This window comes from Lepus europaeus, chromosome 11 (assembly GCF_033115175.1).
Source record: "Lepus europaeus isolate LE1 chromosome 11, mLepTim1.pri, whole genome shotgun sequence".
NCBI classification, from domain to species: domain Eukaryota; kingdom Metazoa; phylum Chordata; class Mammalia; order Lagomorpha; family Leporidae; genus Lepus; species Lepus europaeus.
Window position 1 is genome coordinate 24,922,889 of NC_084837.1, and position 22,886 is coordinate 24,945,774.

General features: G+C 43.5%; 1 protein-coding gene across 17 annotated transcripts in view; it reads left to right on the forward strand.

Moving 5' to 3' along the window:
- The window catches only part of TRIM9 (tripartite motif containing 9), a 118,690-nt gene that overhangs the window by 80,728 nt on the left and 15,076 nt on the right, over positions 1-22,886 (forward strand). For 10 of the 17 annotated variants that reach the window (XM_062204589.1, XM_062204597.1, XM_062204590.1 and 7 more), the window contains 3 exons: positions 1,697-1,850; positions 11,957-12,114; positions 14,553-14,691. In XM_062204589.1, the coding sequence (XP_062060573.1) occupies positions 1,697-1,850; positions 11,957-12,114; positions 14,553-14,691 (451 nt within the window). Of the gene's footprint in view, positions 1-1,696; positions 1,851-11,956; positions 12,115-14,552; positions 14,757-22,886 lie in introns of those variants that run through there. The other 7 variants (XM_062204591.1, XM_062204596.1, XM_062204600.1 and 4 more) reach the window with 3 other exon arrangements.

Below are 22,886 nucleotides of genomic sequence, written 5' to 3' on the forward strand. Positions count from 1 at the left end.
TCCCTTGGGCAGTTTTATCTGCTGGAAATGCCCAGTTATGCAAGGCTTATATTTTCTTGATACCTCCTACTGACCAGCAAGTCAGTGATCTAGTGGATACAGTGGAGGTTTTTTGTTCTTCAGTGTCGTTTTAGAAAGATGCAGTGACATAGCTGAATTTTGATCCCAATGATAAGGTACCTTATAGATATCTTCCAACTCAAATTAACTAAGAAACTAGCTAAGAATGACAGAGGGAGACTGAATATAAGAAAGAGTTGTATATCAAAGAAGAAAGTAATAATCACATGAAGATTATGCACTGACAATGTAAGACATTCTATACACAGTCCATCTAAACTGTTTTGTAAAGCATTTGCAAGTCTTGATGAGGTACGCACAGCTAAAATCGGAAGCTGTTGATTCCAATAAGATTAATTGGTCACCTATAGGTTGGCACAGGCTCACTTGGACTTACCTCCAATGGTGGAACTAGAAATGTGCCAGGGGATTTCAAATTAATCTTCCAAGGAGGCAGGTTACCAATGCCAGCGCACTTGGTAAAGTGATAAGTATAAATACACAACCGATCAAAAAGATAGGGTATGTGTCGAAGAGATTTCACAAATAAGACCAGTGTAAGCAAATAATGAAGGATAGAATTAAAAGGGAGAGAATGATCCTGCGGGGGAAGCAGGACACACAGCAGACTCATAGAATGGCAAATGCCCAAAACAGCACTCCTGCCTCAGAATCAACCCTTGGGACATTCGGATCTGGCTAAAAGGTCCATGAGAGTCTCACAGGCATGGAAAGCCATGCCACGGTGGCAAAAAACAATCTAAATGAAAGATCCTGGTGAACAAGACCCCAGCAGAAGGAACAGGCCATCAAGGAGAGAGGCGCCTTTCTCTAAAGGGAGGAAGGAACCTCCACTGTGACACGGCCTTGACTAAACAAGTTCTGAGTCGGTGAACTCAAGGGACTTCCATAGCCTAGACAGCTCATAGCAAGAGTCTCGGGTGATTGCTGACGTCATAAATAAGAGAGCCAATTGTTAAATCAACAACGGGAGTCACTGGGTACATGCTCCCCACGTAGGATCTCTCCTTAATGTGTTTTACTATGAAACTTAAAAACACTACTAGTCGAACAATACCCTATACCTTGTGCGGTTGTGTGAATGCAGCCTGTTGAAATCCTTGCTTAATATATACTAAGTTGATCTTTAGTATATGAAGGTAATTGAAAATGAAACTCGATAAAGGGTGGGATGGGAGAGGGAGAGGGGAGGGCCACGGGAGGGAGGGAGGTTGGGGGGAAAACCACAACAATACAAAAGTTGCACTTTGTAAATTCACATTTATGAAATAAAAAATTAAAAAATTAAAAAAAGATTAATTGGTCACCAATGTATCATTCTTTAAAGTTGTTGGCTTTTAGTGATAAAGAGCATAATCATATATCCAGGTTTGTCTGTTAGACCAGTGAACACCTGCTATTTATAGCTCCTCCCTGACTCAGAGAGACACGCGTGTTTGCTTGCTAAGGCATGGATCACCCTCATCCTAGCTGACACCCTCTCATCAACTGCACTGCAGCAGGGAGGGTCTGGGCCCCAAGGCGCTTTGGTGGTGACACCCCAGAGGGTCAAGAAGCACCTCGTGTTTGGAGTGTGGTGTTCTGTTTCTTAGGCTGTGGTCTTTGATGTGATTAGATCTCTGACGCCCTCATAAGGAGAGTGCACCTGACTGAGGACCAGTGGGGGAAGGGCACACTCACTCCCAGGATGACCACCGACTTCGACTTGAGTCTGGACAACAGCCCTCTGCTGCAGTCCATTCACCAGCTGGACTTCGTGCAGGTGAAAGGTACGTGCTCGCATTCCCCAGGCAGGCCACAGCATCCCCAGTGGGTACTGGCACCTGAGGCAGGTTCAGTGTCCCTCAGGTTAATGTCACAAAAGCCTGGAGTGGCTCTTGTCCTATCAGGTAATGAAAACGTCTCCTTGTAGCAGTGTGGCCCACCTCTGAGCCAGTCAGATAAGTTGCATGCTTGCCTCTTTGAGAGGTTTCACATGCTCAGCATCAGGGAATAGTTGACATGAAAAGAGACAGGGAGAGAGAAGATCACTGTATGTAAATAACATCTTGTTACAGAAAGTAACCCAGAAGTGTTGACAGAAATCTAGAGAGGCCAGAATTGAAATGATGTTCTCGCCTGGAGAGAAATAGTGAGCAAAGGGTTAATTAAGCACGGATCAGTGGGAATTTGAGATGATCACAGCCCACCTGCTAATAACAGCAGGAAAGTGCAGGTCTGGAAGCAAAAACGAAAAACTTAAAATTAACTTTAAAGCCAGTTTATATGATCAAGTGATGCAGCCTTTGGGAGCAGGAGGGGGATTAAAGGGGAGGAAAAGTATTATTTTAAGGAAAATGGTTCTTTCAAAGCAAAGTAAAACTTCAAGCCAACCATGCAATAAGACTTTTTTTATGGCAATCTAAGTAATATCCACTTGTAGAATATTTTTAATCTTTTTTTTGACTTTTTGTTTTGAAATATACTTTCACAAGAAGTTGGAAAACTAGGAAGCCGGCACTGTTTGTGTGTGTGTGTGTGTGTATCTGGTTCCATGGAATTCTGTGACAGGTATGGACTCATACAATCATGATGGCAGTCAAGCCCTAGAACTGTGCCAGTGCCACAAGGATCTGCCCTGTGCCGCTCCTACCCCCACTTCCACTGTCCCTTGTCCTTGGCCATCACTAATCTTCTTCTCTGAGTTTGTGTCATTCTCTGGTCGTTTTTCAGAACTGAAGATACTGATTTGCTCTTTGCAGTTCCCAGTTTAAGTACCCATGTGATAAATGACTCTTAGAATTTCAATGTTTTTTAAAAGTTCACCTGCTGCTTTTTTTTTTTTCTCCAGACAACAGGAATTTTGTAACCAGTCAGTTTTAGGGCTATTAGGTCACGGTTAAACCCACCCCTGTAGTTGGTGGATGTCCTTCTCTTATCTTTGTAATATATTTTTGCTCATTTATTTTCAGTTTTCTCTCTCTCCTTTGCATTGCTTTCGGAAGATACCTTAATCCATTTTGAGGATAGTATATAGATTATAAGTGAAAATGCTCTGTTATGGTGACAAAAACATGGAGCATTTATTGAGTGCTAAATGGGCCAGGCATTCTAAGAGTTTTTCGTGTCTTAACTCATTTTAGTCTCACAACTCCTCCAGTGAGCTGAGGAAACTAAGGTGTAGGAAGCCTGGGTTGCCTGGCGAAGCTGACACAGTGAGTGCCTGGGATAGGTTTCGATGCTAGGGCGCACGGCTGCAGAAGCCACTCCTACAATTTCCAAGTTACGCTGTAAAGCTCACTCTTTCCTTAGCACCTTCTTCTAGCAATAACTGAATTCCTCTCTTAAACGTAATAAATCCAATTGTGCGTGTGTTTAGGAATTCTTTCTTTCTATTAATTCTATTTCCCTGAAGACCAAATGGTAAACCGGGGAGTAAACCTACCCCTTGTAGCCCAGGGCCCCCCAGCAGCCTCCCTGTGCCAGTTCTGTCAGATAAAATCATTGAAAGGTTGTGTCACAGGCAGCTTGGAGGAGGCAATATGTCACAGAAGACCCGTCTTCAGGGTTTCGGAAGAAGAGGAAGAGATGAGCCAACCCAATTAGCCGGGGTGAGGGAGGAGGGGGAGGGGACAGTTGGAGTGTGAAAGGATTTAAAAATGATTTCATCAGCCGCCAGCACCCTGTCCTCCTCCATTCATTGCCCTTCTGAGTCCTGTCTGCCCACGGTGGAATCCACACTGGTTGGCAGGATGGTAACCATTGTGTTGGGGTGAACAGTTCCCCAGAGCTCCATGTGCTCTGCATCACAGAATATCAAGATGCACCTGGAAATAAGGACAGACAGGGCCATGTGTACAGCTTCGCCAAGCCTGTGCATACAGCGGACAGCGTCAAGTCCTCTGATGGCCAGAACACAGCAAAATTCATCCAAACAGACCATTATCCAGAACAATCATTCCTGAAGTTAATATAACAGGCCATTTGGTATGAGACTGAATGATTTCATCTTCTTTTTCTTCTTAACACTTCGTCTTAATTTAATTTACTTCTGATTATTATCAGTCTGCCAAGTTAATTTATATGCTCTGCTTTGCACTCATTATGTTTAATTAATTCAGCGAGAGCCCATTCCTCTTTGGAATCTGAATGTTTATGTGTCAGCTGCTTGTGATGGAAAGAAATGTGAAAGGTCATGATGCAATAGAACCTGACTGGCTATAGCTGACACTTCCACTGGCTCCTGTACTATCTGTTAACATAAAAGATACAGCTCTTCCTAATAGACTCTTCCTCTGGTCGTTTTGTAAAAGCAGGTCAGTGTCGTAAACGGCACTCTCACAATTTGTCTATAGAAAGACCTCAAGAGACTGTACCATAAAAATCCATGTATATGTGTCCAAAATTAAGGAGCTTTTGGAGTGGTGGTAAAGCAGTCTGACCACTGTGAAACTAACGATGTGTACACTTACTTGGGTTTTCTAGAAGTAAAATGGCAGTAGAAAGTTATTTTCAAAGCTACTTAAAAATGCATTGGAAGTTATGTTTCAAAATGATAACTAAAATAGTAGGGTACTTAAAAATCATGAGGCAATGGGTAAAAGGTAAGTTTATTTTCATGCAAAAAATCTGAAATCCATGCATGTGAGAGGTCTTTAAAAATTCCGTAGAAAATGTGTATGATTAAAAATCTATGCATAGATTTTAACATTTTTGCATAAAATTATCTATTGTCTTTTAATTCCATTTTTCCAGACATATTGAAATGCCCTCATATCTGTTTATTTTATAATGACATGTGTTCTGTTGATTAGAAATCCATCTTAATCTCTTTCCAGATTATTTGGACTGGTGTTTGATCTTTCAGACTTGTCTTTTATAGAAAACAACATATTAAGTTTATCTTCTGTTTTGATTGGAGAGTGATAGAGACATTTTTTTCCCCATACTTCTAAGTTGGTATTACCAACTCTTTCTCAGGTCATGGGAATGAGATTTTGAGAGTCTTTTCCTGGTCTGCCAAGGGCTCTGCTGCTTGGTTAAGAACATATTTCAGATACGTGTTCCCTTCCAGAAAAATACTACCCCAGAGCTGTCTAAATACACAGAGTATCCCAAGAGCACAAGTCATGGTGCTGCAATGAAATGCTGGTGTGGTTATTCTGAACCAGGTCAAAACAGCAATCCAATACTTCAAGAATGGCTGTTAATCCCTGTAAGTGCCTCTAGTCACCTAAGCACTCAATTGTCTTTATTAATTAATGATGAATGTAAGAGCCCTGAGTGTGCAACAGTGTCATCGCCAATGACAATATGATCTGAACAAACTCTCCTATAAATCAGTGAGGGCCATCAGAGGGTTGACAAGGTTGAGGTGAGCCCTCATGTGCTTCATGTCATCTGTTCAGAAAGAGAGAGAAAGAGTGCTCCATTTCTGGGGCCCTGAAATGCATGTCCTTCGCACATTCACTCACCTATATCTGTAACTCTGCACCAGTGACAGCTTGCTAGACCAATTTGCAGTGCCTGTAATGTCCAGACTTTCCCCAGATGCTAACTGAATTGTTCACCTACTTTAAAGAGGAAGGTCAGTCTATAAGTGAACTCCCGAGAAGACACTGCAGTAAAATTGCACTCCCAGCCATCATTTCTGAAGGTAAAATGTCACATCAATTTCTACCTGTAATTCTTGGTAATTTTAAGAAACAGAAACTTTTGGCACTAGGCATGAAGCCTTTGCTGCTAGACACTATTACTAAGTATCAGACTGGAGAAATAATATGAGAGTACTTCAAGAAGTTCATGAAAAATGGTTTTGAAAGTTGTTTGGGGGGCAGGTGCTGTGGCACAGCAAGTTAAGCTGTCATCCACAGTGCCAGCATCCCATATGGGCACCATTCTGAGTCCCAGCTGCTCCACTTCCAGTCTAGCTTCCTGCTAATGCACCTGGGAAAACAAGTGGAAGATGGCCCAAGTCGTTGGGCCCCTGCACCCATGTAGGTAACCTGGAAGAAGCACCTGGCTCCTGGCTTCGGCCTGGCCCAGCCCCAGCCATTGCAACCATTTGGGGAGGAATCAGTAGATGGAAGATTCTCTCTCTCTCTCTTTCTTTCTGTGTGTGTGTGTGTGCCTCCTTCTCTCACTCTCTCTGTAACTCTGCCTTTTAAATAAATAAGTAAATCTTTTTTTTTAAATTTGTTTTGGTGCAGAAAATATATATATATATATGTATATATGTGTGTGTGTGTATATATATATATATATATATGTATATATATTTTGACAGGCAGAGTTAGAGAGAAAGAAACAGAAAGAAAGGTCTTCCTTCCGTTGGTTCACTCCTCAAATGGCCGTTATGGCTGGCACGCTGCACCGATCCAAAGCCAGGAGCCAGGTGCTTCGCCTGGTCTCCCACATTGGTGCAGGGCCCAGGGACTTGGGCCATCCTCCACTGCCTTCCTGGGCCACAGCAGAGAGCTGGACTGGAAGAGGAGCAACTGGGACAGAATCCAGTGCCCCAACCGGGACTAGAACCTGGAGTGCCGGTGCCACAGGTGGAGGATTAGCCAAGTGAGCCGCGGCACCGGCCAAGAAAATATATATATATTTTTAATGATTTTTTTTTAAATTTGAGAGGTAGAGTTACAGACATTGAGAGGGAGAGACAGAACCATTGAGAGGGAGTGAACCATTGGTTCACTCCTCAGATGGCCACAACAGCCGGAGCTGCGCCAATCCAAAGCCAGGAACCAGGTGCTTCTTCTCAGTCTCCCATGCGGGTGCAGGGGCCCAAGCACTTGGGCCATCCTCCACTGCCTTCCCAGGCCATAACAGAGTGCTGGATTGGAAGAGGAACAGCTGGGACTAGAACCGGCGCCCATATGGTATGCTGGAGCCGCAGGCGGAGGATTAACCCACTGTGCCACGGCGCCGGCCCCGATATATTAATATTTATTTATTTAAGAGAGAGAGAGAACTCCCTTCTGCTAATTCATTCCCCAAGAGCTGGGAACTCAATCCAGGTCCCCCACATTGGGTGGCTGGAATCCAACCACTTGAGCCATTATTGCTGTCTCTCAGGGTCTCCATTAGCAGGTAACTGGAGTCAGGAGCCAGAGCCAGATATCAAACCCAAATATTCTGATGTGGGATGCAGGCATCTTAAACACTAGGCTAAATGCCTACCTTCCCTTCCCCCAAAAATTTGAAATCATATATACAATGTATCTTTAAGTTTCCTGGAAAATGTGCATCATGAAAAACTATGCATGGATTTCAAATTTTTTGCACCCAAATAAACTCATTTTTCATTTCCATTTTCTAAGAATTTTCAAAAATATAATGTATTTATTGCAGTTCTAAGTACACACCTCTGGATCCAGGCTCCTTGTCTAAATCCCAGCTTTGCCACTTCCTAGCCATGAAAATGTTCCATGGTTCAGTTTCCTCATCTACAAAACAGAAATAATAACAGCACCTACCTTGTGGCATTGATGGTAACTCATGGAAGGCTCTCACCACACTGTCTGGTGTTCAGCCAGTGCTCAGAGAAGCATCACTTAGGCTTAGTGTGCTCTGTGCAGGCTGGGAGGCCAGCATCCATTATCACTTGTGCTTGCCACACTCCTGTTTACTTTCACAGAGGAATTTGGGATGGTGGTGAAAGATTGGAGAAAATAAAATGAAATAAAAGGAATGTGAGATATAATTTGAACCAAAGCAGCCTTAAGAAAGATAGACATGGCTTCTTGGCCTCTGTGCTAAGATCAAGTGTAAAAGGGGAAGACATTTGGAAACAGTGTTTGAAAGTCGTTGTTATAGAATCTCACTTTGAAGCACACCTGTGCCAGACCTCTTCAAGAAAGTCAGTAAGAATAGTTACCCTTTTGTATCTAAAAAGAGAATTTTTAGCCTAAAGTTGATTTTACTGGCTAAAGAATGCTGAGTGCTAGAATTCTGACCAGGTAGGTCAGGACAAGTTAGTTCTTAAGGAAAAACCAAAGATGTCCTAAAATGATCATGAAAGCATAAAGATCAAGAAAGCTTTGGAAGTGCCAAAGAAAGGAGTTTCAATAAAATAACATGATCTTTTTCAGATTTCCACCCTTTTCAAGGCCATAAAAGATAGCATCATTTGAAAATACTTTGGATGTCTTGTAGGTCACTTTATTAGTACTTAATAAAGTGAAATGGGGTAACACCCACTGTAAAATCTATTCTTCTAAATTAACAACATGATCCTTTGCTATTGAGGCTATACTTCTGTCACGTTTGCCTTTTATATACATCATTTTGGGATAAATAGGGAAGGAATAGTGCTCAGCACATTGAGAAATAGATTAAGATACATGCAGATGTCCCAGGGTTGGTTCTTTCTTTCTCAGTCTCCTCTCCACTTTACTTTTTTGTTCACTTGCTTATTTTTTTAAATCCGGGAAAACATTGTATATGAAGATCAGTGAGAGATTAGACTTTTTTCCCATCCTTTTGGTCTTCTACAGTTTATCCTCTGAGCATTTATAAATGAAGTTCTAGCACTTTAATTACACATGATATAATGTATCTCAATTAATCATGTAATTATACCTGTGTCTACACAGGGAAATTTGAGTTTCTTATCACAATACTGAAAGCATTTGTATGATTCAGTTTGAAACCACCTTATGTTCTCATTCTGTGCTTTTATAACTGATAAAATGTAGACTTACCTGAAATGTGGACAAAGGGAAAACATTAGATTGATAGGTAGGTAATGAAGCAAGAGTCAAAGGAATTAATTGTTTTGTGGTATGCGCTGAGAAGGACTGTTCAGAATAGCTGTCCCAGGGAGAATCACACATGTCTCTGGAAGCCCCTGGGAAAACGGCTTACTTAAGCTTGTTATATTTTAGTTTCACAGTAAAGATTTTAAATGCACTCTTTTAATAAATAAAAAAATTTCAAATAACAAATTAAGACCTTAATCATTACAGACTTAAAGATACCCCTCCAGTAGGAACTCTGAGTGCCACCTGTTTGTGTGTAGCTGCTCATGAGAATCAGTAGAAGGTGTTGTTTCCTGTCTTGCTGTCTTCCCAACCAGTCCTGTTTATTGAACAAGGCAGTGAATTCATCTTTCCTCCAAGTCCAGATGTTGTGGGATCTCAGAGGCTGTAGTACTCATAGTCCTCCCTAAGAGGCCGCCCAAACCTGTGTCATTCAAACTTGAAACCTGATTCTTTTCTTAAACTGATTGCATTCAAATTTGGGGTCAATGATTTTTCCCCCAAAGAAACCTCTTATTTAATGAGTACAGATTTCATAAGTACAACTTTAGGAATATAGTGATTCTTCCCACCATACGCTCCCCAACCCCACTCCCACTCCCGCCCCATCCCCTCCTCCTTCTCCCATTCCAGTCCCAATCTCCATTAAGATTCATTTTCAATTAACTTAATATACAGAAAACCAATTCTATACTAAGTAAAGATTTCAATAATTTGTACACATACATATATACACACACAAAAAAATGAGAACAAATTTTATAGTTAATTCTCATACAACTCATTGAGGACAGAGGTCCTGCAAGGGAAATAAGTGCACAGCGACTCATGTTGTTAATTTAACAATTAACACTCATATATGACATCAGTGATCACCTGAGGCTCTTCACATGAGCTGCCAAGGCTATGGAAGTCTTGAATTCACACTCTCCATCAGTATTTAGACAAGGCCGTAAGCAAAATGGAAGTTCTCTCCTCCCTTCAGAGAAAAGTACATCCTTCTTTAATGGCCACTTCTTTCCACTGGGGTCTTGCTCACAGAAATTGTTCATGTAGACATTTTTTTTGCCACAGTGTCTTGGCTTTTCATGCCTGAAATGCTCTCATGGGCTTTCAGCCAGACCAGAATGCCTTAAGGGCTGATTCTGAGGTCAGAGTACTATTTAAAGTGATTGTCATTCTATGAGTCTGCTGGGAGTCACTGGTTTTGATTTAATTATGTGTGAATCTATTGTTCCGACAAAATGGTACTGTAGCATATCAGGTTTTTTTTCTTAAGTATAAGATAATTAACCTGCTTCACCCTCACATCTCTTATGTTACAGTCACTGCTTTTGTTTCCCAGAGTTTCCACCATAGAACCTGCTTCCTAAACTGCTGTTAAATTAAACATCTTCTTGGTTGGGATAACTGACAAGGAGCAGATTTAATTCAATGCATGCATGACACAGAGAGTCCAATTTTAGAACAGCATGCCAGGTGTCCCACAATTAACATTTGTTCATGAAAATGTCCCTGGATGTAGGATTATTTTTATTAACGTGTTCTTTTGATAAAGCTGTTCTGTTATTAAACTGCTAAAAAATAATAATAAGTAAATGTTTTGATATTAGAAAAAAATTGAGCATTTGGTAAAAATGATGTTCCCAGCTACACACATTGAGTTCATATGTTGGTAACTGGGATTATTTGTTGAATAACATTTCTTGTTTTAAAAAAAATACTTATTTGAAAGGCAGCGTTGGGGCTAGTGCTGTGGCATAGTGGGTGAAGCCACCGCCTGCAGTGCTAGCATCCCATATGGGCACTGGTTCAAGTCCCGGCTGCTCTACTTCTTATACAACTTCCTGCTATGGCCTGGGCAAGCAGTGGAAGATGGTCCAAGTCCTTGGGCCCCCGCATCTGCATGAGAGACCTGGAGGAAGCTCATGGCTCCTGGCTTCTGGTACCCCATTTGGGGAATTAACCAGCAGATAGAAGATCTCTCTCTCTCTCTCTCTCTCTCTCTCTCTCTGCCTCTGCCTTTCAAATAAATAAATGAATTATAAAAAAAAGAAAGAAAGGCAGAGTTAAAGAGAGAGAAGGAGAGACAGAGAAAGATCTTCCATCCACTGGTTCACTCCCCAGATGGCCACAATGATTAGGGCTGGCTCAGGAACTTCAACTGGGTCTCCCATATGGGTGCAGGGACCCAAGCACTTGGGCCATCTGTTGCTCTCCCAGGCACATCAGCAGGGATCTGAACTGGAAGCAGAGCAGCTGGGACTTGAAACGGTGCCCCCATGGGATGCTGGCATCACAAGTGGAGGATTAACTTGCTGTGCCATGTTGCCAGCCCCTCATTGAATAATATTTCTACACCTGTGAGTCTGTGAATCCACTGCTCTGCAGTTTTAATAATAGAAAAGGCTCTTAGCATAGCATATGCAGAAGGGCTATTGAGTCCAGTAATGCCATGATACATTGTCACATGACCATAACTTAAGTCTCCTGTTGCACCTCAGTCTGCTCCAACACTCACAGTTGGGTGTTCTATACCTGAAGAAAGAGTACACTTGACCTAGCACTGGTTCAAGGTACAGCCACCTTGAGAGATTGATGGCAGGTTCCTCAGAACTTTTGAAACTGAGAGATCATGGTGTATGTCACTTGTCGCAAAACCTGGAGTACAATTAACCGTTAAAAAAAAAAACAAAAAACAAGAGCTGTTTCCTAGAAAGTAAGTCCCAGTTTATAAACTTGAGATTTTCATCCCAAAATTCATGATAAAATTATTAACATGGGTTCAGCCATGTTTTCAGTTGAATCGGCTTTAGTGGAATGTATGGGAAATTCAGCCCCCATGCAAACATTGCCACTGGGGCCAGTGTATCCATCCCCATGGGGTGAGAACAGAGCAATGTGTATATTAGCTTATCTCCTTTCCACATGCCACAACTAAGGTGGGAAGTGCCACCATAGCTAAGGAACCAGTTCCACTATGGAGACTCTGGGAAGGATCCCATTCAACTCTCCCATGCACGCCTACTGGCTGCTTCTAACCAGATCCTCACCAGGGGGATGTTTGTCATTCCAGCACGCTGACCTGTTTGCAAACAGCAGAAGCCAGGGTTACACTAATTTCTGTTTAGCTTCCTCTCCAGTCCCAGCAACCCCCATCCTACAGCTGGAGGAATGTTGCACCCACAACAACAGCGCTACTCTGTCCTGGAAACAGCCGCCCCTGTCCACGGTGCCCGCCGAAGGATACATTCTGGAACTGGATGACGGCAGCGGGGGTCAGTTCCGGGTGAGTCAAGAACCTGTTCTTTGTCAGGCAAAGCCAGAGGATGTGCCCTGGAGTCCGGTCTGGCTTCCCCGCTGTCCTGGGGATGGGCATCCTGGTGGACCCTGCCTGCCCTTCAGCTGAGGGCCTGCCTCCTCTTGTGCCATCAGAGGTGTCTGAAGTGTCCTACTCTTCTTAACAGCGGTAGGAGCAGCACTGCCGACTCTGGGCTAGACTGGTCCCTGCACTGTGCTGGGTGACTGGGCCTGTTCTTACCTTTTTGGGGGGGCCTGGTAGCAATCATATGGGTCTGCTTACCAGTTTATGATCTGTGTGCATGACTGCCTGTCCCCGTGTATCTGCTGTTCTCTCATCCACACTGCCTCCTTCTCACCCACCCTCTCCTCCCACCTTGCTTTCCATCTGCACCACCCTGGTCTTGCCTAAGTTTTCTCCCCTGCACGCTCTGATGCCTGAGACCTCCAGGCAGAGGAGTGGTTTTTCTTTATAGTAAGGCCACTCTCTGTGCTGCAGAAGATGGGGCCCCTGTCCAGGAGCAGATCCCAGCCCATGAGGACCAGGCTTTCTTCCGGCCGTCAGTGGCCACCCCCACCACTAGTCCTCCAGAGAAAAGCCCGTCGGTCTCCTTTTCCTGACTGTGGCTTTGGTCTTCCAGTAGCCGTAAGTGCCTGGGGTCTGGGGCCAAGTCTTCACAGCTCTCCTCCAGGACATAGGCTCTCTGTCTGGATGGGGAAACCTTATTGACATAGGTGTTGATTTATAGGCTGACGGAATCAAGTTCCTCCCTCTGCAGAGGTCTCAGGTTCCATTTCAATTCGTGTCTCTTATGCTCTGTGTGTGTGTGTGTGTGTGTGTAAACTCCTGTCTGTCTGTTTCTCATCCCTGACTTTGCCTTTTCAGCTCATTTCATTGCAGGGCCTTTCTTTTTCTATTATTATTATTATTGTTGTTGTTATTATTATTATTATTATTATTATTTTAGGCTAGAAAATTCATTCTCCTGGCTTCCATAAGTCCCTAAATAAATAAATTCCCTTATTTTGTCCCAGCGTTTTCTTCCCAACCGCTACCTACGTATGTGTCCTAGGCGTCAGCTGGGGCGTGGTTCCCATCCCTTCCCCTCCCACTTCTCGCCCCCTTTGCACTGCCCACTCTCTAGTCCAGCTCCCTCAATCATATTTCTCCTCTAAGAGTCTGACCTAGAAATGTCCTGAAACTGCCTTCAACCCTACATGCCTTAAAATAAACCCATAATTTTCTTTTAAAACCTAATCCTGCCTTTTCTACATCCTGGTTGTCCTTATTTAGATATCAGACTCAGAGTCTTAGCACCATCTGCCTACTCCTTCCTCCGTGAGCACCAATTAACACTAAAGAAGTCCTTGCATCCCATCGCTTCTTCCCAGTCATCTGGATCCCTTCCTCTTAGTCCACAGGCTACCGTGAGAAAGTGCAGCCACCCCTCCATGCTCCCAGCCTGAGCCTTCAGGTTGTTCCTTGCTGGACCATTCAAAGAATAGTCTTCCCCTACCCCGGAACTTGTTAAAAATGTAAAATCTCAAACTCCACCCCAGAAACCTACAGGATCGGAAAACAAATGTTGGTCCTCAGGTGATTCATACACACCTAAAGTTTGAGAAGCTCTGAGTCAGAGGGCGCGATATTCAAATCTGTGTTACTGCAGAAATTAGGAATGACTGGGCGACCCAGGCCTCCAGTCCTGTTAGTATCCCACCAGACAGTTGTCCCTTTAAGGCTGTGCTTTGAATGCAAATCACTTCCAGTCATTACATCAGCATAAATTTTGCAAAGTGTACAGCTAAAGAGGGAAGCAAATGCCTAACCTATGCTAAAGATGCATTCTGCTCGGATTTATTTTAAGCCATTGAAATGTCATTCTCCCTCCCTTCCCTGTTTTCTCCCCCTTCCCTCTGCACTGTGATGGAAACCTGCACCCCCATGGCTTTGAGTGTAACTTGTATGGCAGTGCCCAGAGTTATCTGTGGAGTTGTCAAAACACACAGAGACCACCCTCGTGTTTTCATGTTTTCGAACATGTTTTTTAAAAACCGTAACAATGGATAAAGAGCGCTGTAGGTGTAATGTCCTTTTCAAATACCAAGTTACTATTCATAAGCATAGTCCTAACTATAAGTACCTAATTTTAATTTTTTAAGCCCCATCTGCTAATAACTTCCATTCACTAAGCTGCAAGGACCATGCTATATACCAAGTACCAGGCTGTATGCATTTAACTTTAAATAATGCTCATACCAAACTCGTAAGGTGGCCCCATTTTGCATATCAGGAAAGGAAAATCAAATGGCCCAGTGTCTCACAGGACTCACCCCTGATCAGGCTGATGCCAAAGCTGTTGACCCTGACCCTGGCTCTCATCAGAGTTTATTTTAAGCGGGTTCTGTTCCTTTCTTGGCCCCCAGGAGGTGTATGTGGGAAAGGAGACAATGTGCACCGTGGATGGCCTTCACTTCAACAGCACCTACAACGCTCGAGTCAAGGCCTTCAACAAAACAGGAGTCAGCCCGTACAGCAAGACCCTGGTCCTGCAGACGTCCGAGGGTAAGGCCCTTCAGCAGTGCCCCTCAGAGCGAGAACTGCGTGGCATCTAGAATGGCTGGCAAGCCCGGAGGTAACCCCAGCAGTGCCCGCATTCCTCAAGTGTTTCCATGACTTGCTCTGCACTCTGGCACAGAGCTGCTGTTCCTCTCCTGCCTTTAGAGAGCCCGTGGGATGTGGATGTGACCCAACCAAAGCTTCCACATCGGCAGTTCCAATGGCTCGGGCCGGCGGCTTCCTTGGGTAACATTCTAAATAAGCTGCAGTTGAAGAAGCTGAACAGTGAAGGCCTGAATGTGTCCCGGTGTCTCAGACGAATGTATCTAGGCTCTAGAGCAGGCTCCCATTCTCCACCGATACACATCACTTGCTAGTTCTGCCCAGACGATTCTAAATTGCTCTGTAGCACGTGCTTGTTCCTGAGGGGGGTGGGACCTGGCAGCTGTGGATTTGTGTGACTGAATGTGTTGCAAATGGGTGAGGGGTGCTGGAGCTGATCCGAGAGGTCCTGTCAGCCACTCTTGGCCCAACCAGCTCGGACTGCATCCATTTCCTCCCCAAAGCCGAGGCCATTGGCACCAACAGGAAGAAACCAGCAACTCATTACCTCGCCATTTTCACCTGTGCCAGTCCCTCTAGTCTCAGTGAGGCTGCCCAGGGCCACTGTGCCAGGTTAATCTCTGAGAACTTCTGCTCCTTGGCTACACTGTACATGCTTTGGCCATCAAAGATAAGTGATCCATCACAGATGAGATGCTTGAATTTGATGGCCAAGTATAACCTCTGAGGCTTTTAACATTTTCACTTTAAGAGCAATGGCACCAAGGAAATTAAACCCGTGAAGAGACATTTATGCTGGTGCCAAAGCATTTTGAGACCTTGAGGGTGTCATTTTAATCACAGAAATCACACCCCCACTGGCATTCTGTATAACTTCCTTCTGCAGAACTAATTATGGTGATTTTGTTCAAGTTCAAGATGTTAGCTAAAAGAACTGGGATGGTGTCTTTTTATGCTTCCCACAAACCTCAGCATATGCCAGTCACCCCTAAAAGTGGTTCACATGGTTAAAAACAAGCACAATTTCAAATACCATGGCAGGGGCAAAATACCCCTGGCCATGAAACGATGCTTTGGGGAGCGGTTGTTGCTCTATGAGAGATGCTATTCCAAGTCAAGCATTTGCTAAAGAGAAAATGCCCACCCATTTGGATCACGGTAGCACGGTAGCCAGACCTCCCCTGGGTAATCATTTGGGCACCTGTTCTCTGGGGTGACCTATCTTTTGAGAGCCGTTGTCTCTTTCCCCAAAACACCATGCTAAATGCTAAAGCCCTCTGTGAGGTTTTCCTAGGTGCCGTGCCGAAGGTACTTGATGGCGATGGCCTCGTTTCCTGTGTGTGTACAGGTTTGATTGAGGAGTGAAGTGCGTGCCCCCAGAGCAGAGAGGAATCTGCAGCCATCTTGCTAATATTGTGTCATCAGACCCACAGGAAGACAATTTCCATCCATAATACATCGTGAGAATCGTGCTATTAGCTAAGATCACTTAGTAGCATAGCAGCCTGAGTGCTTAGGATGTAGTCTCTTGGTTTCTTTTCATGTTCATAAGATTATGGTGTTTAATTTAATAAATTGCAGGATTGGAACTGCGATCCTTGGTACCACAGTCACAGAATTGGGGGTCATTTTCTAAATGAAACTAATGGAACAAGTTCTCTTCCAACAAAGAAACTGTACTGTAGAAATTAATTTCTTCCATGAATTTTATATATTGTGTACAAATATAAGGTATGTATTCAATACAAAGAAAACTCTATCATCATGTAGGTATCAGTATTCTCTGTTACTGCACAGAAATGATTTTCTCATGATGAAATAAAGTTCACATACATACTTTCTCCATAACCTTGGTTTGTTCTATTTGTTTCTCCCTCACTCTAACGCATCCAAACAGTGAGACAAGATTTAGAAAGCAAGAAAAAAATATATAGCTAATAATTTATTTTTGAAAAGATTTTATTACTCTGTAATGATAGAAAAAAAAACCTATAAAATTCAATAATTATATCCCTTTTTGTTTTGTAGAACTCAGTGAGAAAAAAGCTATTCACAGAACCTTTATATATTCACTGTGCTTATATTTTATTAATCTTGTTTCCTACAGTTCCTGGAAAGGTTTGCTCTAGAGATGCTTCTTCTTTGCTGGTCTCGGGGGTTGGTGGGGTGGCTCATTCTGGCTTTCTACTATAATGAAATCTTTCATGTTCTTCTTAGTGAGTTAACTGCTTTCTAAAGCGCAAGACAAAATGTATCACAGAAGAGTACAATTTCGTATGCGATGGCAAGTCTAACTTGTTGTTAGAAGCATGTTGTCTAAGGTTTAAATCACTCATTATATACATTCTTTTGGAATGGTCTCAAAGCCTCCCACCAACCTAAGGTTGCCGTTATGTGAGGGATATCACATATCTACAGTATGAACTCTGATTTTTTTTTTCAAAAACAGTTATATCTCTCTGTCTCTGTCTGTCTCTCTGTCTCTCTCTCTCTCTGTCTATTGGACAGTGCTTGATAAGTACCTACTCTACTGTCCTGTGAGTACAGAGAAGGGACACAGCCCTGCTGTCACGGAGCTCACGGCCTGAGAAGATAGACCTGGAGCCAACAGTTACCTACTTACAAATAGCAATGAGCACTGTGAAAAAGGGAAGAGGATCCCCAGGAATATACAATTTTTTTCTAGACGTGATCAAGAAAATAATGAAAAGCAATGTAATCTAATGGAAATGAGAAAGGCCGTGTCATTAGAAGAGAAAAGGGAAAGGAAAATGCGTTATTATGTGGGTTCAAGCTGGTTAGTTCCTTGAGCATGAAGTTCCTGCAGCTGTATCTGTGGCCGTCATGCACACAGGCCTGCTGCAAAATTACCCTGACTTAGAGATAAATATTACTGAAGGTCGTTAAGAATTTTAAAGACTTGAAAGAGACAGAGTCATGGCTGTATGTATCTTTAAAATAATTCATTGAATGGCCGTTCATGGCTGTGCTCAGCCTTTGAAACCATCTGCAGAATAGTATCTGTTGCAAACATCCTGTAAGAAGGCCTCTCGATACATAGAGTTCTGAGGCTCATTCTGTGTGACAGACTATACTCCTACCAAAAAAAAAAAAAAAATCAGCAAGGCTGACAACAGGAGATGAAAATTTCTGTTTATATTTCCTTAGTTCCCCCTTAAGCAGATTGGGCCTCTTTAAAGAAAAAAATCTGGAGAGAACGGGCAATATAAAAAAGGTAATATTCCTGGGTCTCACCTCACTGAGGTCCCTGTACCCCTTGGGCCCTCACAGGGCTGGGACAATGGCTGCAGACAGTGTGCACGGCAGAGGTCCGGCCTCCACTCACCAGGCCTCGGGGGGAGTAGGGCTTGGAGACTTGCAGTCTGTAATCTTTAGCACAGCTCTGTGTGTAAAAGGGTTATTTCCCTTGGGCAGATTCTTCCTGAGCTAAAGCAGACGAATGTTTTTAAGGCCCTTGATCAGGGTTCCAGATTGGTTTCCAGGTAGATTTTTACCCCAGGAATGAATGAGCCATTCCATTTTATCACATCACCTGAACTCTACCATTTAGCTTAATTTCAATTATCAAGTAGGCGCTTCTAAAAAGAAAAATGTTGCTAATAGAGTCTTTTTAATTTACTTTTTCATAGAAGTACTATTCTGATATTTTTTTTGTCTGATAGTTGCATGAAACAAGTTACAACATACTGCAGGGGAAATGAACTTGACCTGGGTGGAGGGGGGATAGTTCCCAAAGAAAACAGAGGGAATAACTGTCTGAAAGCCAAAAGCTGAACGCAAGGCAGAAACTTCAACATCCTGCCTTAAGCTGATGGTGAAAAGAAATCGTAGTGACTCAAATGCATTAACTGAGCACCTCAGATACATCAGGTATTGGCTTGGGCCCTGGGATCACAGGATGCAAGAATTTAGGGGGCTTTGCTCCTCTTCTTTCCTAAGCTTCACTGTGCCTTCCTCAGATTCCCTAAAAACTATGGTCCCACCCTGCAGTCTAGAGTGCCACCTTACAACCTGGAAGTAAGAACAGTGGCCTCTGGGTTGGCACAAAAATAAAAGTAAAAGACACCAAGTACAGGCACAGAAGCAGAACCTCAGAGCAGAACCCTGGGTCTCACTCGGTTATGCGCAGTTGCACGAAGCTCATTGACTCTGACTGACAGCTTCACTGGAGGAGAAGGAAGAGAGGTTATTAGAGACGTGAGCCGAGGCTGCTGGTGGCATTAACCAAGGGAGGTAACTGGAAGCAATGAGAAAAGACCCCACGAAACCAAAAGAGAGCATTCTATGGCACATGTTCAGAGGAATATAATCCACTGGGGAAAGATTGCCACCCAAAGCATTTAATTCAGCACATGCCCTGGAACTCTTGCTGTGGGAGGGAGGATCAGGTGAATCTCAGAAGGCATTATGGAACCCCAACATGAAATAAGCCCAAACAAAGTATTATAGTAAACCTTCCTCATTTTTGTAGCACACTAGTAAGAACTTCTTCATTGTCCACCAAAAGGGTCCATGAAAACTGACAGTAACATAACAACCAGCAAATAGTTTTAGGATGCTGAAACCCAGTGGTGATATCATATGAAAACCGTCCATTCCATGGTTCACCTTAAGGGCCTACAGAAGAAGAGGGTGGGATGTTTTTCTGTCCACCCGGACAGTTTCAAGGCTACAGAGTACACACCGCAGGCGCTGCCCTGTGTGACCCTCTCCCCTGCTCTAGTACTGCAGCATTTCAGATTTCCCCGATGCATCAGTGTCCTACTGCTGCTGGGACAAATGACCACCAGCGCAGTCAGAGTCCTCAATGGTCGCACTGGCCTGGGGTTCCTTCAGCAGCCGCTAGGTGGGAATTTCTTTTCTTGGCTTTTCCAGCGTCTAGCAGGCACTTGCATTCTTTGGCTCATGGCCCCTCTCTCCATCTTACAATGTCTTCCGATGGTTTTCTGACTCTGACCCTCCTGCCTTTCTTCTACAAGGATGCTTGTGACTACTCTGGACTCACCTGGATAGCCCAGGAGCACGCCCCCATCTCCAGGTCCATAATCTAGTCACACCTCCAAAGTCTCCTTTGCCTGGGAGGTGATGTATCCGCAGGTTCTAGGGATTAGGATGTGGACATTTTTGGCTGGGTCATTATCCTGTCGACCACACCCTCTGAGGGAGTTATTATTGCTGTGGTCAGTCTGAGCTTCTGAGAGTTAAGTAACACATCACACCTAGGACTTTTCAACACGTAACACCCAGCACAGTGCACTCTGCTGCTTATGCTAGGAGATAGCTATTTGCACTTAGCCAAAATGAAGAAAGAGAAGGAATACTATCCCTAGTCTTTCTGCTAGGTACTTGAAAGCATACTGGCAAATGTAGCAACACTGTGCAGCTGCCTCCTGTGCTCGCCCAGAAACCCTGGCCAAAACTACAACCTAATTGCTAGCGAAGTGTCACAACATTCCTGCTCTCAGGGGGAGGCGAAGGGATTGTCATTTCCAGCCTAAGATCCCAGCTTTTCCTGAGGTCCTTTGCCCATTGTCATGTCTCTGTGCTTAGGCCTGCTCCCCTCAAAGCCCTGCTGAGCGGCTGGCTCCCTGGCACAGGGCTCCTCCATAATTAGTACCAGTGGATGCTGTTGGCTGGCAGTTGAGGGTCACTGCCCGGACAGGAAAGAGAATGTCAGAGCCACATCTTTGAGGCCCTTGAACACTATTAGTAGAATGAGGTCTGGGGCTCAGAGCCCTGCTCATGTTGAAACCAAAGAGCTCTGTTCTCACAGAAGCTTTCCAGCTCTCCAGTTCTCCACTGGGAGGAAAAGTGGAAAGAAGGAAATCAGTGATAGAGAATCAGGCTTCAGGTAAGCCTGCACACTCCAGCCCTGTGAGTGTATATATGCCCAGGGCATTGGAGACTAGAGCGCACTCCCACAGGCTTAGTTGAACGTTCACAATAGCCACCCACCCAACAGTTCTCAGGAATGTTTCATCTGACGACAGTCAATGGATTGGTGTTCTTGACATCATGTCTTGGAACTTGCTTTCTGAAAAGTGGACCTTGATGGTGCTATTTGTAAAGATTAAAATGTCTCCCCTTTCCCCCAGTTAGACTGCCAGCATCTTTTTGCCCCTTCCAGTATGATAGCTCCTTCTCCCACACTTCAAAAGAAGTGACCCAGAAAGTATTTAATGGTGCAAGCAGTACACAGACATATGCTTCCCTCTGTGAATGCCAGCTAGCCTCTGATGAACCTACTGAGAATCTCTGAAGACAGTCATGATGATTTTGCCCAATATAAGCACTGCACTTTAATCTCTGAGGTTCTGAAATGCCCACAGAAGGGAAGGTGGAACCTTGTGTGAGATAAGGATCTGTCCAAAACACAGTAGGGAACACCCAGCCCACCTGCCTCCACATGGCTGAAATTCTACAGGGGAATGATGATGTCTTACCACAGGAGACTGAATTTCTCTATTCAGGGAAGAAAACATTCATCCCAGTGTAATTCAGCATTTGCAGATGGTATCAGGCCATCTATACAAAGCTTGAACACCCCTGAGGCCACTAGAATATACCCCATGGCCCGTGTATCAACTCTGCTTCTTGTACATTTCCAGATCACAAAGGAGCAACAATAGTCTTGTCACCCCCAAACCACTGTCCACTGGGAATGATCCCCCAGGGTCTCTACCCCATCCCACCACAGCTGGCAGTGTGAGTTTGATGTGCCCTTTCCACTCTCTACCCTTTAGTTGTCTTGTCTCTCCAGGAAATTAGAGCAGATGACCTCCTTAAGTTATTTGCCGTTAGTACCTTTGTGGCTTCTCTCTTCAAAGTTACTGTTGGGAGCTGTTAGCTATTTCAGAAATGCTACAAAAAGGCGTTCGCTACCTCTTACCTCCTTCAAGGATCTAGTGTGTCTTAGGTTCTATCTATGATACTGAATATTCAACACCCACACTAAAGAGCTGATAAAGGAACATGTGAGAAAAAGCCTATGGACCACTGAAGATGTTTTTTTCGAGGCCTCTACTTTGCTTTTCCTGTCTCAGAGCATCCAGGTTTCTCCAAAAATAAATTGAGTTAGAAGAATATGAATTTCTAGAACAAAATCCTCAGATAGGTAAATCATATATCTCGACCAAATTTGGTTAGTTTATAAAATCCAAGGACAGTGATAGAATGATCAGTGTCAGAGTCCAGTAGAGAGAGGCATTTTGTTGCTTTTAATTTTGACTGATATTCCAGGGAATTTTCTGGATTTTTCCATAGGACTGAATTGGATCCAGGAACCTAGTGCTTGGCAGTTGACATTCCCAGGAGCAGTTCAGTCCTTTGGACTCTTCTGTATTTAATTGAAATGCAGGGTTTTTTGGTTCTTCTGATGACCATTCCTTAAAATAATTCCATGGTATTCTAATTTGGAATGGGGGACTTGGTGAGGAAGCATGCAGTCAGCCTGTGGATGGCAGGAGCTGTTTCCTTCTTTTAAAAGGAGGTTTTCAAAACAGATCTCTTTCCCACTCGCCAACTGCAATTAATGCCACACTTAAGAAAGCTTAAAATACCACCTTTTGTTATAAATTATGTACCAGTTGGACATAATTATGACTTTGGCTGCTTATTAGATCATTCAAGAAAGCTCAGCCTCCTTCTTCATTCATTTCTTTGTCTCTCTTAATATCTTCCCAACAAAAGCAAATTACAGCTGGTTTGTAATAGAACTGAAACTCATCTTTAACATGGCATGTGCAGTTCTTAGTCACATATTTGCTTTACCCTGATCTAAAATACAGCCATCTTTTTGGACCAGAACTCAAGGGCTGGCTAATTTGTGGAACTGTTAGAACAGGTAGACAATCAAGACTTCTGACAGGACATAAAGGAGGCTGGATTGTCTTAAGGGCACTGTTTGCCTTTCCTCTTTGAATTCCAAAAATAGCAACTCAACAACTGTACTTTACATTTTCAAAATTTCTACAACATCATATATAAACCTTTAGCGTTCTGTACATGTTGGAGTTGGTCAAGAAATGCCACCTCCAGGAGTAAAGAAACAATCAATAATACTCATATATGACACAGATTTTCTCTAAAATACTATTTTTCTTACGGTCAGCTCTCCT